Raw genomic sequence first — 15,127 nt, 5'->3', positions numbered from 1 at the left:
GCACCGGCGGCGCCCGGCGTCACCCTGACCTGACCGCTGGGGACCCCCCGACGGCGCTCCCGCGGTCCTTGCGACGGCTGTCTCTTTCTCAGGCTTAGAAGCACACCTTAACAGCAACTGGTGCTTGCTGGCGCCAGTTGTTCCAGCCCTCTTTTGCGGAGTACCGAGGTCAGGTATTTCCACTTTGACTTCTCATTTATTTCACTGTGGCAAGAAGTGTTTCCTAAAGTTCAATAATTCGTTTTCCTCTGTGATATCAAAAAAAAACCAAACCAAAAACCCTGCAAACAAACAACATAACGAACTTCGAAGAGGAGAAGAATGGTAACAAAAATAACCGTCAGTCCGTTTCAATAGCTCAAAAATAACTGAGTTAGTTATTACAGACATTAATCTAAATAACTAAGGGAAAGCACCTCAGTGTGGGTGTCAGGCTTTGAAGAGAAAGGCTGGTTAATAAGTAAAGGCCAGAAGCGTTGATCTGAGTAGGTACCTCACTGGTTTTCACCTTTTTTACTTTCAAATTAAAAGTCATGGAGGAGGAAATATTTACTGTTTGGAAAAGGGGGGAAAAAAAAAAAGCCACCAAGAAAAAGAAACTAAAAGCCCGGAAGTGAGCATTCCCGGTTTCATGCCAACATATGTATTTTTAAGCTACAGGAGTGAGAATAACAGTGTCTTACTCTGCTTTGAAAGCCTGCACCACCCTCCCCATAGAAGGGCTATCACCCTTATATAACTCTAAATAGCTCAACAAATGTTAAAGAAACAATAGGTGACAGAAGCACCCAGCAAGTTAGATGAATGACTTTGATGTGGCAGGACTGTTATTTACGGCTGCAGACGCTGCTCACGATTTAGTCATCAGAAATGCAAACTGATCATAAACGTATAGAAACTGACACTTGCATACAGCTCTCTAACAGCTTTGGAAAAGGGGGGGCTGGTTTTGTATCATGAAAGTATGTTTTCCTGATGCTCCCTACAGCCCTTGTCTAACCTGCACCCTGGTAACTCCACTCTAAAACTGGAATGCGGCTTTAAAAGCGCTCCTCCAGAAAAGGCATAAGGATTCTTTTTAAAAATAAAGCATAGCATGAAACTTGTAGCATGGAAGAAGTTTTCATCTAGTTCTAAATAGCCCTGGTTAGAACCTCAAACACCATAAAATAACTTGCACAGTACTTTAAGGTTATTCCCCCCCCCCCCCTTGCATTTACTTTTCTGCAAGGCAAATGGCCGTGCTTCAGGTACTAGCACGAGTTGGGCATCTGCTAGTTAAAAAAAAAAAGTTTACCTCGAAGAAACAAATCATGTGCAAGCGGACTGGGGCTCGGCAGGCATGTTTTTCAGGTTGGAGCAGTGCTGTGCAAATGCAGCTGTCCCGGTTCTGAACTCGAGCCCCAAAACGCTTTGCCACGTTGCTTTTAAGATCGAGTCGAAAGCCTCGCTTTGTCACCCGGCTTACATGCTGTCATACACACAATTCCTGTCTCCAAGCCTGCCCCGCTCTCAGCCGCCGCCTCACCTGGCTCGAGAGACGCAGCATGCCCTGCGGCTGGCTCAGTTAGGTCTGCTGACTGGACAGCTATCGTTTGCTTTCTCAGTGGGAACACTAATTTCTCATCTACCAGTCATCCCTTTTCAAAGATTATGTTGGTATGAGCATTGAGAAATTTCTGTTCTTCTCTTGAATTTGGATAGATTGAAAAGCATGTACAAAAGTTGTTAGGGTGGGGCATAAGAGAGCGTGATCCCGTCAGCCTCCCCTACTTGGGAAACCAGGCTTTAACAAAAAAAAAAAAAAAAATTTTTTTTTTTAAAAACCCTAATCAGCCAACAGAGAAAGTCTTACTCTTGAGGCTTCAGAAAGGAATAAACCCTGCACCAGCCAGTTTTTCCTCCTTTTTGCAAGTATCCTTGGTGACCTCATTGCATTATCTTCTGCTGGGCTAGCTGACATTCAGGGGAATACTCAGAATGACTGTCTTTGTGCAGACACTGGAAATCCTGCAAAACGGCCACGCCAGGTTACTACCCACTAGCACATACTTGGTTCCAAGAAGCTTAGGTGTTTGTATTTCTGCCCCAGCCAAGATCATACCCAGAACCGTCATCTGCAGGCATACGGAGCCTTAAAACAACAACCCCCCCCCAAACCCATGCTTTGTTCTATTTCTATGTAGATGCTTGTTTGGACAGGCTAAGGGCACAGGTCATTATTTATGTAAACTGGTCAATGCATTTCATTTTATGTTTCATATAAAACACTTAGCATTAACAAAATAGACTGTTTCTCAGCATCAGCAAGTTGATGCCTTTTTGTATTCCTGCAGTCCACAAGTTGTTACTCCTACTTGCAAGGCAAAAAGGCTCCCTCAGCGTACACTGAGAAAACACACAGCTGGGACCTCCCATTTCACCAGGCCAAACGCTCGCTGCTGTAAGATCTTTGCAGTCCTTGACACCAGAGGTGAATTACATCTCTTGTGGGTGAGCTACGAGTGAAACTGGTCCTTCAGTACTGACACATTTTAAAGAACAGCAATAAAATACTAGCCGACAAGTTAAAAAAAACCTCTCCTGAAAACACTCGTTGCTCCAACATTCCACGGTCAGCCCAACAAAAACATACAGAGCACTTTTACGTACAATGGCTGCAAGCTTTTAGTACAAAACTCGGTTGACCTTGTAATCGTACTTTGAACTGCTCAACTCGTACTGTAATAAGACGGTTAACTAGTTATAAAGTGATGTTTAATCACGGGGCCATATTTTAGAGTTTACAGGATGTTAAATTGGAAAAAGTTTTGTTGGAACAGATTAAGAATGCAAAAAAAAGGAATAACCATTTCTTATACAACTTATACATTAGCTGTATTTAAAAATAAGATTTTCAGAGGATTAATCTGAATAGTACATTAAAGCAGCTTGAATTTTACCAGGCAATAACACTGTTCCCTGAAAATAGTGCTACTGGCTTAGAAAGACCTGAATAAGTAACAAAAATGTTTTCATAAATGGCGAATTCAAATTTCTTAGTGCAAGCTTCAGAAAAAATGCCATCAGAAATGCAAACCTGCACGATTCTCATAAACCTTCTCAAACATTAAAGTCTGGGCGTTTGGTTTTGCACGGAACAGCACAGAGGTGTACACGCATTCAAGGGTTGAAGCCATTATTCTCACAATATGGTTTGAACCAAACTAATAGCTCGCTGCTGCCAAAACGGTGAAGTTTGGCTTCCTCTCCTTACAGTCCTCCTCCCTCCCAGCTTCAGACCACTTGCTTTAGCCGTTCCCCTTGATCTGGCGCTGGTACTCACTTGACTGCACGGCACACCCACCGGCCTGACATTTGGGGAATCTCAAGTCTGGCTCTGCCAGAGACTGTTTTTGTTCCTAGCCTTCCGATGTGCTTAGAAAAAAAACCAGGGAAACTTGATGACATGATTCATCTAGCTCCAGCTGTCTGCTGCCACTGTCCAAAACAGTGTCCAAACAGAAAACTGAGTTTCTGCCTGTATAGTATTACTGGGTCAGCTTAAGGTTAAACCATTTTAAGATAATGAAGGGCTTTTAGTTTGTTAAAGGTGAAATGGAGAAAAAAGGAGGTTGGACTAGAGGGTCTCCAGAGGTGCCTTCCCACGTCCGCGATTCCCTGATTTACCCTGGCAAACACATCGTTCTTTCATCACGCAACCCATCGGAAGATTAAGTACTCTTCAGTACTTCACTTCCATTTAATATTTAGGCCACAGATACAGGCATTCCTTTTTTTTTTCCCACCACAGAATGTCTCTCTAATCCATAATTTACAAAATCTTAGTGACCAGTATTGAGTACCCAAGTCAGGGAAGTATTAATGGCTATGGAAAAAGCTTCCCAAAAGGAACACTTAAGTTATCTTGATTAATCATGATAACAGACCTGTTTCCTCTAAGTACTCAAATAGTAATCATTTAGTATTCATTTAGTTTTGTTGCCTTTTTTTTAATCAATCAGATCAAGAATAGATGGCGGATGCTGGGAGAGAACTGGCGTAAAAGTGAAAGAATGCAGCACCTCAGAGCTTATAAACAAACAGCCTTTTAAGATTATAAAAGATCCGACACTGAATAAATAATATCTACAGTTGATGGTATCTATAAAGTGCTCTGCAAAAACTAGATTTCATATTTGGCTTGTTACCAAAAGAACGCGTGGCTTCGGTGTAGGAGAGAACCCTACACTGTTTCTGCGTGAGACAAGCACAAGTACAGACTTACCAAACAGAAAAGCATGGACATGTCGATGAAACTGTTAGTGGTGAGTCATAAAAAGACTGAAATGTAGTAGCCCAAGACTGAACGTTAGCTACGACCGAATGAAAGGCATGCATCCAAGTACATCAAGTTCAGCTTATCCTCGTAACTCCTAAGAGAATGAATTTCTATCCTACGCTAAAACTGAATGAATGCTAGTACCTCTGCTGTCCCTTGCCTCTAATCAAAGACACTTGTACGCTAAGGTGATGCCAAAGTTAGCAGTTTTAAACTACAGATGTAGTTCTCCGTAGGGTTTAAAATTTTATTCTCCAGGTTATACAACATATTTCAACAATTTTCTTTTCAGTATTTACAAACTGGCTTCTCACTCTTCCTGCAAGAAGTAACTCATTGGAAAAATAAGCCATTACCAAGGTACCCTCCCTCTGCCCAGTAAGGGAGAATGAGCTGGGAGGGGGAAAAGAAGGGGAAAATAGTCTTTTGCACAATAAACTACTTTTTTCAGCTTTGAATAACATGATGCTAACATGGTGCTTACTAAAAATTACTAGCAGATTTCTTTGCTATATGTTTTCAAAAACATCTAATTAGCTAGGAGCTTTTAAACCTAGGCGTTGCCATGTGTCATAACGTGTAATTAACATTTTCTACAATCCAGTTAGTGCAAACCAAGCCAGAAGTGGTAATATCTTGCTTAGTTCTACGCAAGCTAGATTTCTATGTTACGTTCTTTTCCGTGCCTGCATATAAACTTTTTGCATACAGGTGAGAAGGTTCACCGCACTGTCACTCCAGAGATTAAAAAAAAATCACATAGTACTGTGGAGAAGCAACATGACTGAGGAAGGTGCACTCCTCGAGGATAGTTTTACATTAATGAATTACTGTCACCATTTTAAACAGGAATAGAATTGAGTCTGGACAGCACGTACAAAGCAAGGACATTCAAAACCTCCCCGTTTATGACTGCCCTTAATTTTACTTCTATGTTGCAGACACTTTCCACTCAGAATTTAACATTTTGTTTATCACAGTTTATCCAATACAGATGAAAAGCTATTCTCAGAAAATATTTATATTGGATCTCAAAGAAATAGACCTTACTGAGATTGTCCTGGATTAGTTCTCTGACCCTTTCATTACTTTTCCGTTGTTTTTTTCTTGTTTTGTTTTGGTTTTGCTCATGATTTAGGGTAAAAGCCTAACTGAACTATGATTTTTTTTTTTTTTTCTTTTTTAATTTTAGCCTGGAAGAGTTGTGACTCTGGTTGAAGATCCTGAGGTATAGTACTCCTGTTCTGTCTCTGTAGTGTACAGAATGTCCTGTTGCATTCCCAGCCTGTGTAGTAAGTCTCTATTAATTTTTGCTTCTCTACAAGCAAATAATGGAGTTATCTTTAGTGCAATGAAAAGTTCTCTCAAAATTTCTTGGAGTTACACCAATGACTCTTGATTGTTTCAAATAAATCAATCGATCTAAACTAAGAAACTGGAAGTAGTTTGGGTCTGTTATTACCAAAGGTGTATTTTAAAGTATTTTCCGGAATAGTCACTTCAGCTATCCAGTGATAAGGTGCAGAATTTTACTTTCAGTGTATGTATAGTGCTGACAATACGCCAGTAGTAGACCCCAGATGTCGTGTCAGAACTGTAATCTTGCCCTCCCGAAATAAAAACTGAAACAAATCAGGATTACATTGCAGTGATAAAAAAGGAGATACCCTTGCTTTATTTTTTGCTACACAGATAAAATGCTTAAGGAATTAAATGCCACAACTGTGCTTTTGGTTTCGATGTAATATTGTGAAATTCGCTCCTGTTTAGAGAAAACGGTCATTGGCCCGAGTCTACCATTCTTGCTTATCTTTCCACTTTTTCCCTAAGTCTCACTTAGACGGTGCAATGGAAGTGTTTGCAAGGGGAGTGCGCGGGCTGGGGAGGGAGGGGAGGTGAAACAAGGCCTAGGCTTACCGTCACATAAGCTGTAGGAAAATCAAGATTCTTCTGCTTGTAAAAGTAGACTTACATTTCACCCATTTCTAATTCTGTTTGATAGTGAAGAAGCTATCTCACAACTACCCGCATTTTTTTTTTAGGGATCTTACCCACTAGAGAGCTCTCGGTTGGACTGCTCACCAGCTAGGACAAAAGCATTGAGCTAGGCTGGGGAAGCCCAGGGGAGGCTATTGCAGGACACACCTTGGATGCGATTGCTTTCCCACTCCCTGCTGATCCTGCGGGCCCCCCACATCCAGCAGCGCGCTCTATTCTGGCGCCTTCCTGGGGACGGCTGCGATGGTCGTGTCCATCCAGCTTCACACCGCTCCAGGAGAGCGAACCCCTGCAGGTACTAGTGCCTCCAGAGGGGTGGGAGGGAAGAAAGGATGGCATGGAAGCAGAGGGAGAGCAAGGGCACACGACACAAGGCCGTAAGACCCGGAGGATGGCTATTTTGGTAGTAGTTAGTTTTTATTTACAGTTGCTTATCTATACAATTATGATATTGCTGGCTTACCGATCTATTTCCCTGAAATAGCAGCCACAAAGAGAGGTAAGTTTAGCAGTAATCGAAAACTTCAACTGTTTTTTGCAGTTAGCAAAACCAGCAAAATGCAATGCACTGTCTCTCATTGTGATTTTCTGTGCCTTTCTAGTAAGGGTTTTTTTCACATTACTGTACTGCTGGGTACCATTATGTTACACAGACACCTATATAGACAAAGAATGCTTATGTTTGTTGTCACTCAGTTTGTATTGTTAAGCAAACTTATTCGTTACCATAGAAACTTTTTTCCCCTTAGCAAACCAGTTTTGTTTGGTTGGGTTTTTTTCCCTTTTCTCCAGAATCTGGTGGGGCCAGATAATCACACTTTACACATAAACATCAAATGATATGACAAGCCATTTGCTTTAATTTCAGTTACTCATTCTGCAGCTTAAAAAGGTAACCTTATTTTGAAGATACCTTAGCAGACTACAGCAATTATTCCCCTGCACGCAGACACCAAATGCTGTGGTGACAACAGCAGTGGTACTTTTACTGGCAATGCCAGCTCTCAGCTCTGTGCTAGCCTGTGTGTCCTTTTTCACTCGTGATACACATAGTGCAGCTTGGAAACATCTAGTTTAGAGAGTTATTTTAACTTGCTCCATCTGAATTTCTTTGCCAGTTAAGAGGAAACCACACTGAAAAAGAACATCGTACCCCTTGTCAGATTTCTGGATTATAGTTCTCCATCATCTGAAGTAGGAATCCTCTATACGGAAAGCTAAATGAATTAACTAGCAGTGGCACGTAAAGTGTCTGCTTTAAATCCTTATCTCCACCACACCCGTATATATTTTCCTGTCAACACCAAAGTAGGTCTGAATGGCAGATTTAACTCAAGAGAGTAGCATGCGCAGAAGAGGCTGTTTTTAAAACTAACACATTTCCTACAGCCAGCTGGAGTAACCCCGCATCCCAGATGGCTGAGGGAAAGCAAGGAACCCATTTTTGTACTCATTAGTGCTGTTCCTGGCCACAGCACATCAAATGCTGTAACCATCTACAAAGGATGCAATAGAAAATGACTCATGATTTTTTTAATAAAATGCCTTTGACCAGTATATAGTCTGACTGCAAACTTCAAAGCTCGTGAATTAACACCACCACCCCAGCATCGTCTGATATCATGACTAAATACTAAGATCCAGTTTTAGGGGGAAAAAAACAAAACCTTAATTGCTTTGTCATCATTACTGTAGCACCGATACCTATACCTACTTAGCTGCAGGAAGAATCGACATTTGATGTTGCCAGCAGACAAAACAGACTACCGTTTATTTTAAAACAGCGCACGTAAGAAACAATATGTAGCCCTTAGTGGATAACAGACCATCACCATTTTTCTATGCTATTTCAAAACAAAACCCCATGCAAATCAATCCCTACACAGATCTCACTGATTTGTTTATATAAAACTTGGTAAGGGAGCATAACTAATTCACACCACAGTTAAATACTTTTTCAGAGATGCTCTCTGTGAAGAGGATGAAGAAATAGTCAGGTTCTCAAAGACGGTAATGAAATTTATCCTAACAGTGTTTGCTGAGGTGCTGGATACACCACGTTTATTCGTGCAAAATGAAGGTTCATCTCAGCTTTTTCTTCTCTGATTCAGTTTCAGTGCAGTAACATTACCACACTCATCCCTCCAAGTACGCGTAACAGATGTGACACCCAGGTCCCTAGAAACGAAACTGCAACTAAACAGAGAAAGGACCTGATCAAAATTAATTTTCATTTGGCACTATTCGAAAGTTTAACTTTCAAATACAAGTTTTGTGAGGTCAGGAAGATACTTCGTATCCTTTTTGCCAGCTCCTTAGTAGCCCACGCCAAGGCTATTTACTACTGCAAACTTAATTGCAGTGAGAAATTGTTTTGTAAGAAAGGCCTCAGCATTAGCCAGAAAGGGGATGATCAATCCGCATAGTTACCATTTTGACTGAAGATTTCCTAAAGAAAACAAAACCCTTTTAATGTGGGGCTCCTTCTACAAACAGTGCGAGAAATAGCTATAAAAAGACTGAAAATTGAAGGAATTTTTTTAAAGAGAGTTTTGCCTAAATACAATAGAAATACATTAATTCGTGAGTATCTTTATGAACACTGCTTGGATTTTCTTTTCTTATGTCCTTCAACAGGGGTGTGTATGGGGTGTTGCTTACAGATTGCCACCTGGACAAGAATGTGAAGTAAAGGCATACCTGGACTTCAGAGAGAAAGGAGGCTACAGGACTACAACTGTCATTTTCTACCCAAAAGACTTGTCAGTAAAACCGTTTGATGTATTGTTATACATTGGGACTTGTGACAACCCTAACTACCTTGGCCCAGCACCTCTAGAAGAAATTGCTGAACAGATTTTTAATGCAGTTGGTCCTAGTGGAAGAAACACAGAATACCTGTTTGAACTTGCTAATTCTATCAGAAGTCTCGTACCAGAAGATGTAGATGAGCATCTCTTCTCCTTAGAGAAACTAGTAAAGGAACTCTTGGAAAAGCATCCAAGCCTAAATTGTCTGTAAAATAACTTCGTACTTCTAATGATCTTGCTTCACCTTCACAGGAATGGTTTCGTTGCACAATGGGTATATGACTTGGAGGCATGTTTCTCTGTACTATGCTATCTTATTTATTTTAATATTGCATTCAAAATAGTAGTTGGTCATTAAAACATACTGTTACAAAAATCATTCTTTCAGGAGTCTATAGAAAGGGGAGCAGGGGAAGTGTTTTAGGTTTGAATTTGGTATATTGGGTTTTTATCCAAAGACTACATCTTCATGAAAATCTCAAGAGAACCACTTAAGCTTCTCTTTGTTTGAAGATTTATTTTTTTTTATTATTTCAGGTTTAAAATAAATCTTTAGAATGTTTTTAAGATCAAAATCTGCATTCAGATACAACTCCCATTGATTTAAGTGATAGTTCTTTCCAATTCAAGACCACAGGCGTGGAGCTCAGTGCAGCTAAAGTTATAAATGTTAAGTGGTTGTTGTAAATTGCATAGTAAATGCGTAGTAGAACATTTATATCATCAACGTTCAACTTTGCTGAAATTAAGTTATTCCACTGAATCAGTCATCTTATCCTTTATATATTAGTTTGTCCTTAAACGCAGAGGATAAACCGTTTCGTTGTCAAGGAAATAATTCTTTCCCTTGGCTCATTATGTCAAGCCCCTGAAAACCAAAGCACAGGGTACTTTGACACAAACAAGCCATAACGTATCAGTGCCTCATTTCATTTTTTAAGAGGAATATAAAGAATAAAACCAAAATGTTAAAATTAACTAAGAGTATGACTTGAAGTCACAATGCAGCAGGAACGTTCAGAAACTCTCATCTTTGTTATTTGCCTTTAGATGCCGTTGTAACCCCATCTCTTAAAAAATTCACCAATCTCTGAGGATAGATTTTAAACTAGTAATTTTCAACCACTGTTTCAGGGATTCACGGACAAAAGGTAATTAAGAAAGGAACCCTCTTTTCAGTGACCTTATGTGTGTTGTATGGACATCCAAGCAAAGAGGTTGGAAAGCCACCACTTCAGGCTGGTAGACTTACTTTATGCAAAACATAAGCAAATGCGGTTTCCGTCCCAACAAGGACTTGTCTTGCTTCTCAAAAATTTAAGTTATTTTTGTTAACTTTTAAAAAAGTATATTTTTGTATGTTAATACAGGAAAGGTCCTATTTTGAACACCATGTAACGTCACATTTTCTCATACAGAGAATGTATAAGTGTTTAGTAGTAGCTGGGAAGCCTATATTTTGTGTCAGTAATTGCAAACCCCGTATGTTTCTACTATACAGGTTGTCCCTTTCTCTTCTTTACATTTTCCTGTTTTATATTTGTAATTGCTTGAAAATATCAGGGTTATCAAAATAACAAGCTGCTATTATTTTACTTGGCCACCTACAAAAGTCAGTAAGAACATAAATGAATGTTAATAGGAAACATTTGAGAAAGGCAGCTAGATGAGTAGAAAATAGGATATTAGAATTCAAACCTAAATTTGAGATAATTAGACTACTTAAAATATTTAACCAGGAAAGCTGTATTTTTTTACATACCAGATTATAATTTTACTGTGCCTCTGGCATCTCTCAAGCATTGATTCATTGAGGAAAAAAAGTGTATTTAGTTTTTAGAAGCTACTGTTTACTATTAATAGTTGAATGCCGCTATTTTAAGAGTCCATGATGGGGTATCACTTGATGGACTACTCTAGCAAATCCTCTGATCATATTAGCAAAATAATCAGATGTATTGAGGCCCCATTTTTCCATTAGTACATGAGTTACTTGCAAACTGATGGACTATCCTTCAAAGGCCTTGATTCTCCACTGCACTGTGCTGGTTTAAGATTGACATAACTGAGTGGAAAAGCAACCCCAACTAATTCAGCTGTACAGCGAGAGAGGAGTATGATCAGAACTTCCAGGTGTCTCTGCGTAGTGACAGTCATTAAGATGCCCGAAGCTGGAGCTGAGTGACTTCACACACCGAAGAGGGACAGTGATAACCATCACCCAGATCAACGTTAATGAACATGCTCCATTACGCATGCACTTATTCACCTTGACGTAAAGAGTAACTCTTGACTGTTACCGGATACTTAACTGTTACTAAAAATGTTATGTATGATTTATTTCAAGGATGTTTAAGTGTTGAAAAGAATAGTACCCTCAAAAAAACCCAACCAACAGCAGCACTTCCTTTCTTGTGCTTACTTCAGATTTAAGCAAGCTGTAAGTAAAGTTAAAACATGTATAATGGCATGTCCACTCTATGCATTTTTTAAAATTCTTTCCTCAAAGACTTATCCTTGTTCCTTAAAACAGGGCAGGGGATGCTTACGCTCACTAATGATCCAAAAACGTCAGTGATGATCCCCTCTCTAAAACTCGAATTATTTAAGCACTGTGTTGGGGCATTGTGATTATGTATGGCTCTACATTTTGTATCTTTAATTATATTCAGGACATTGTTGGTTCATTTACTTTCCAGATTCATAAAACTTGCAATAATATCTGTAATGATACATTCCAGTTTGTGCATACAACTTCAGTACAATAAAAATGCATCACATTTACCAATGGTGTTGGAGAAAGAAGTTTCCAGAACTGTTATGTTTATTGAAAGTGTATCCATATGAGGATGGACATCAATGTGTGTCTTAATTGCATCTTGTTGTACAATGCTGTTAGATCTAATGATGAAAAACAATGTACAAGAGCTAGCTACTATTATGCAGTCTTAAACTGTGTCGAAATTAGGAATTAATTAAAGCACTGGAAATACACGTTTGTTTTTGCTGTATGGGATTTGAGCCACGACTCTTCCTACAGCTTCAATCACCAACAAAAGCCCAGTATGCTTTCGGATCTGTTACTCGCCACAAAAAAATTAACATACACTGTTTACATGCCATATATGCTTAATTTCTTTTTCCTGCTGGTTAGAACTAAATCTAAATTTGTGACAAATTGTAGAAATTTTAGATATGGTTTCATTATACAACCACACACGCGAAGCTACCTCTAATCTTGTTTCCAAACAGTGTTTGAGGAAACAATAGTCATATCTGTGTTGTCAGATTTTACTCCCTGGGATCCACAGACTCAAATCACCAAGCAGCCAGCGTGGACCTCTGTCCTTCCTTGCGTGAAGGAAGCAGCACGTAGTAGTATGCAGCGAGGGTCTTCCCTGGTGTGACCGCACAGCAGAATTTCTAAGGCCATTTGTAGGAAAAGGAACTTGCCCAGCATTTGGCCAAGACACACCCTCCCTATGATGCTGAATTGAGCAGTACGTAAGCTGATAGCGCTGTAAATTAGTTTGGAATCTCCCAAATAAAAGTCCTTTATTAATTTAAGTTACAGGAAAAAAATGTAAGGTTTGTACAAAGACTGCAATAAGACAGTTTAATTTGATTGTGCTACAATGTGAATTAAAATAAAAAAGCAGATACCAAAAAGTAGCTTATGTAATATCTGATATTCCTGCGTATGATCAGTTAACCGTTTGATAGCAAGTCATTAAATATGCAATCATCTTCTGTGAATATATGAATCTATAACCTGAATATGCAACATTGTACTTAATTTTTTTTGTCTAGCTTTTGATAATAAGCACACCGCGTACCTATTTTGACTGCCGTTGACAAAATTAATGTCATCCGACTTAATCATAAAACTTCTGTAAACAGATTTGCATTTCTTAACGCAAGAAAACTCATTGACAAGAGAAATCAAAACATTCTGTAATTACCAGATTCTTTATAGCGTGCCAAATAATGATTTCTGTCTTTCCTTCTTCAACCATTTATCTGTTCCATGCTTCCCATGAATGAGCAAACAACAAAGATCAGATGGGACTGGCCTAACCTGTTCTAATTTGGAAACTGTGCTGGACCATTCAGGTATATGCGTATCTCCCTCTCTCTCTCTATATAGACACACAAGAGAGAACCCTTAGAATTCTTTTTTTATACATATAAGCCTCGATTTACTGTTATCCATTGGTTATGATTAACAGCTTTATGCGTAAACTAATTACCGAAGTTTGGAGGGTCTCAGACCTTTTCAAAACAAAACGAAGCTAACTGTCATGCCCTCACTACACAAAATGAGGAATTTTTAATGGTTTCCTTACTTTTGTATCACTACATCTTTATCACCACTTCCACGCTCTCAAATTTCTTTTTCACAAGGGTACATGAAGACCAGACGCTTTCTAAACTAGGCGGCTTTCTAAAAACTAAAATTTGATGAAAATCCTTCACAAAGATAACTACAGTGCAGTTTAGTTGCACAGAAGAATGCAATGTTTGGTAATTCTTAAAATCACTAACCCATTCAGTAAAACAATTTTCACCACAAATGCAAGAATAAATAACATCGTGTCATACTGCAGTTCTTTAACAACTGACAAAAAAAGGAAAACATACAGTCTTAACAGAAGCTCTACAAGTCTGAACGTTTCAGGCAATTTTGCTAAGAAGCGTAAGGAAAAAAAAAATGTACTTGTTTGCTCAAAGTATCGTGGATAACTCACCCCTTACAAGCAGAAAAAACCCAACACTTTGAACACCCTTAAAAGCTAAAGCGACACAGTTACAAAATTGATTGCAGCATCCCCCATCAGTATTATATCACTATTTTATATCATTATTTCCTGAAGTTCATCATGTTTAACTCTGATTTGTACCCCTTCCCATCCCTTCTTTCTGGTATGCGTGTGGATACAGGCTTTACTCAAACCAAGGAGCTGAGGATGTTGCAAAAACCTGAAATACTACAGCTCCCCCATCCGATCTAGTTCTGCATGTCTGTCCTGTGTAACAAAAAGAGTTCTTCGGAGGTGATTCTCCACTCCGTTCAGCCAAGCTACTGACTGGCAAGAGGGGATGCAAACAGACATCAGGATAGCAAGCCCCCAGCAGGGCCCTGTATCTTGACTTTCTACTATCCAAGTATGTAATTGTCACAAAATCAGAAAGAGACTGTTTTTCAAGTAATTAAGCTTCTCTAACAGTCTTCCGCAAAAGCTGGACATTGACTACACGCTCACTTTGATTACCAACTACAGTACAGCCCTGATTATTCCAACTTCACGCTCCCTCAGTATTCTTACGCTCAAGTAATTGCCTCGCTCCTCCGGCTTTTTATTCGAGTAGCTTCCCTTTAATTGTTGCCCTCCTTTGTCTCAAACAAACGTCTCGCCTGCGTCTTTCTGGCCTTTTGCAACTTAGGTCTCTTCTCTGCAGGTATTCTGGCACTTTCCTCTCATTGTGCACGTGCTTGAACTGGAAGAAGAATTCTTCTCCCAGTACAGCTGTATCTACTTTGGCAGCAGTTTTAACAGGAAAAAAAAAAAATTACACCCTTAAACAAGAAGATTACGGCAGCAATGCTCAAAAGTATTGACTAGACCCGATGCAGCCATTTAGTAAAGTTTTAAGGTATCTCACCTATATTATCCCCATCTGGAAATTGTTCTTCTGAGCAGGGCAAAAGACAACCAAGGGATTACAAACCATTTACTTAAACAGTTCGGACTCAGCCAGTTTTGCCCAATGCAAACGCAAAAGCGCACACAGACACATCACTCTACTGGCAAAACAGCGATGAAGAATGGCCTGAAACTAAACGTCTTAAACCAAACCACCCGGATTCACGACACATCATCCAGAGCTATCTTTCTCATGTATGAGTGATGTACCCACTCAATGCCGTGCTCCTTGGCCCAGGTGTCCATGAGGTTGTTTTGGAAATGAGTCCTGTTGTCTGACTCAATTCTTCCTG

At 39.5% G+C, this 15,127-nt stretch overlaps 1 protein-coding gene across 1 annotated transcript; it reads left to right on the top strand.

The window, feature by feature from the left end:
* Positions 1 to 114: 114 nt before the first annotated feature.
* CHAC2 (ChaC, cation transport regulator homolog 2 (E. coli)) lies at positions 115 to 12,904 on the top strand (the record flags this gene model as incomplete). The annotated part of the gene is made up of 3 exons (XM_009319614.1): positions 115 to 168; positions 5,514 to 5,549; positions 8,957 to 12,904. Coding segments are annotated over 3 exons (474 nt in total), but the record flags the coding sequence as incomplete, so codon positions are not given.
* Between the last annotated feature and the right edge of the window lie 2,223 nt (positions 12,905 to 15,127).

Source organism: Pygoscelis adeliae, unplaced genomic scaffold (assembly GCF_000699105.1).
Source record: "Pygoscelis adeliae isolate BGI_AS28 unplaced genomic scaffold, ASM69910v1 Scaffold122, whole genome shotgun sequence".
NCBI lineage: Eukaryota > Metazoa > Chordata > Aves > Sphenisciformes > Spheniscidae > Pygoscelis > Pygoscelis adeliae.
The sequence above is the reverse complement of the archived record's forward strand: the minus strand, read 5'-3'. Positions and strand labels throughout refer to the sequence as shown.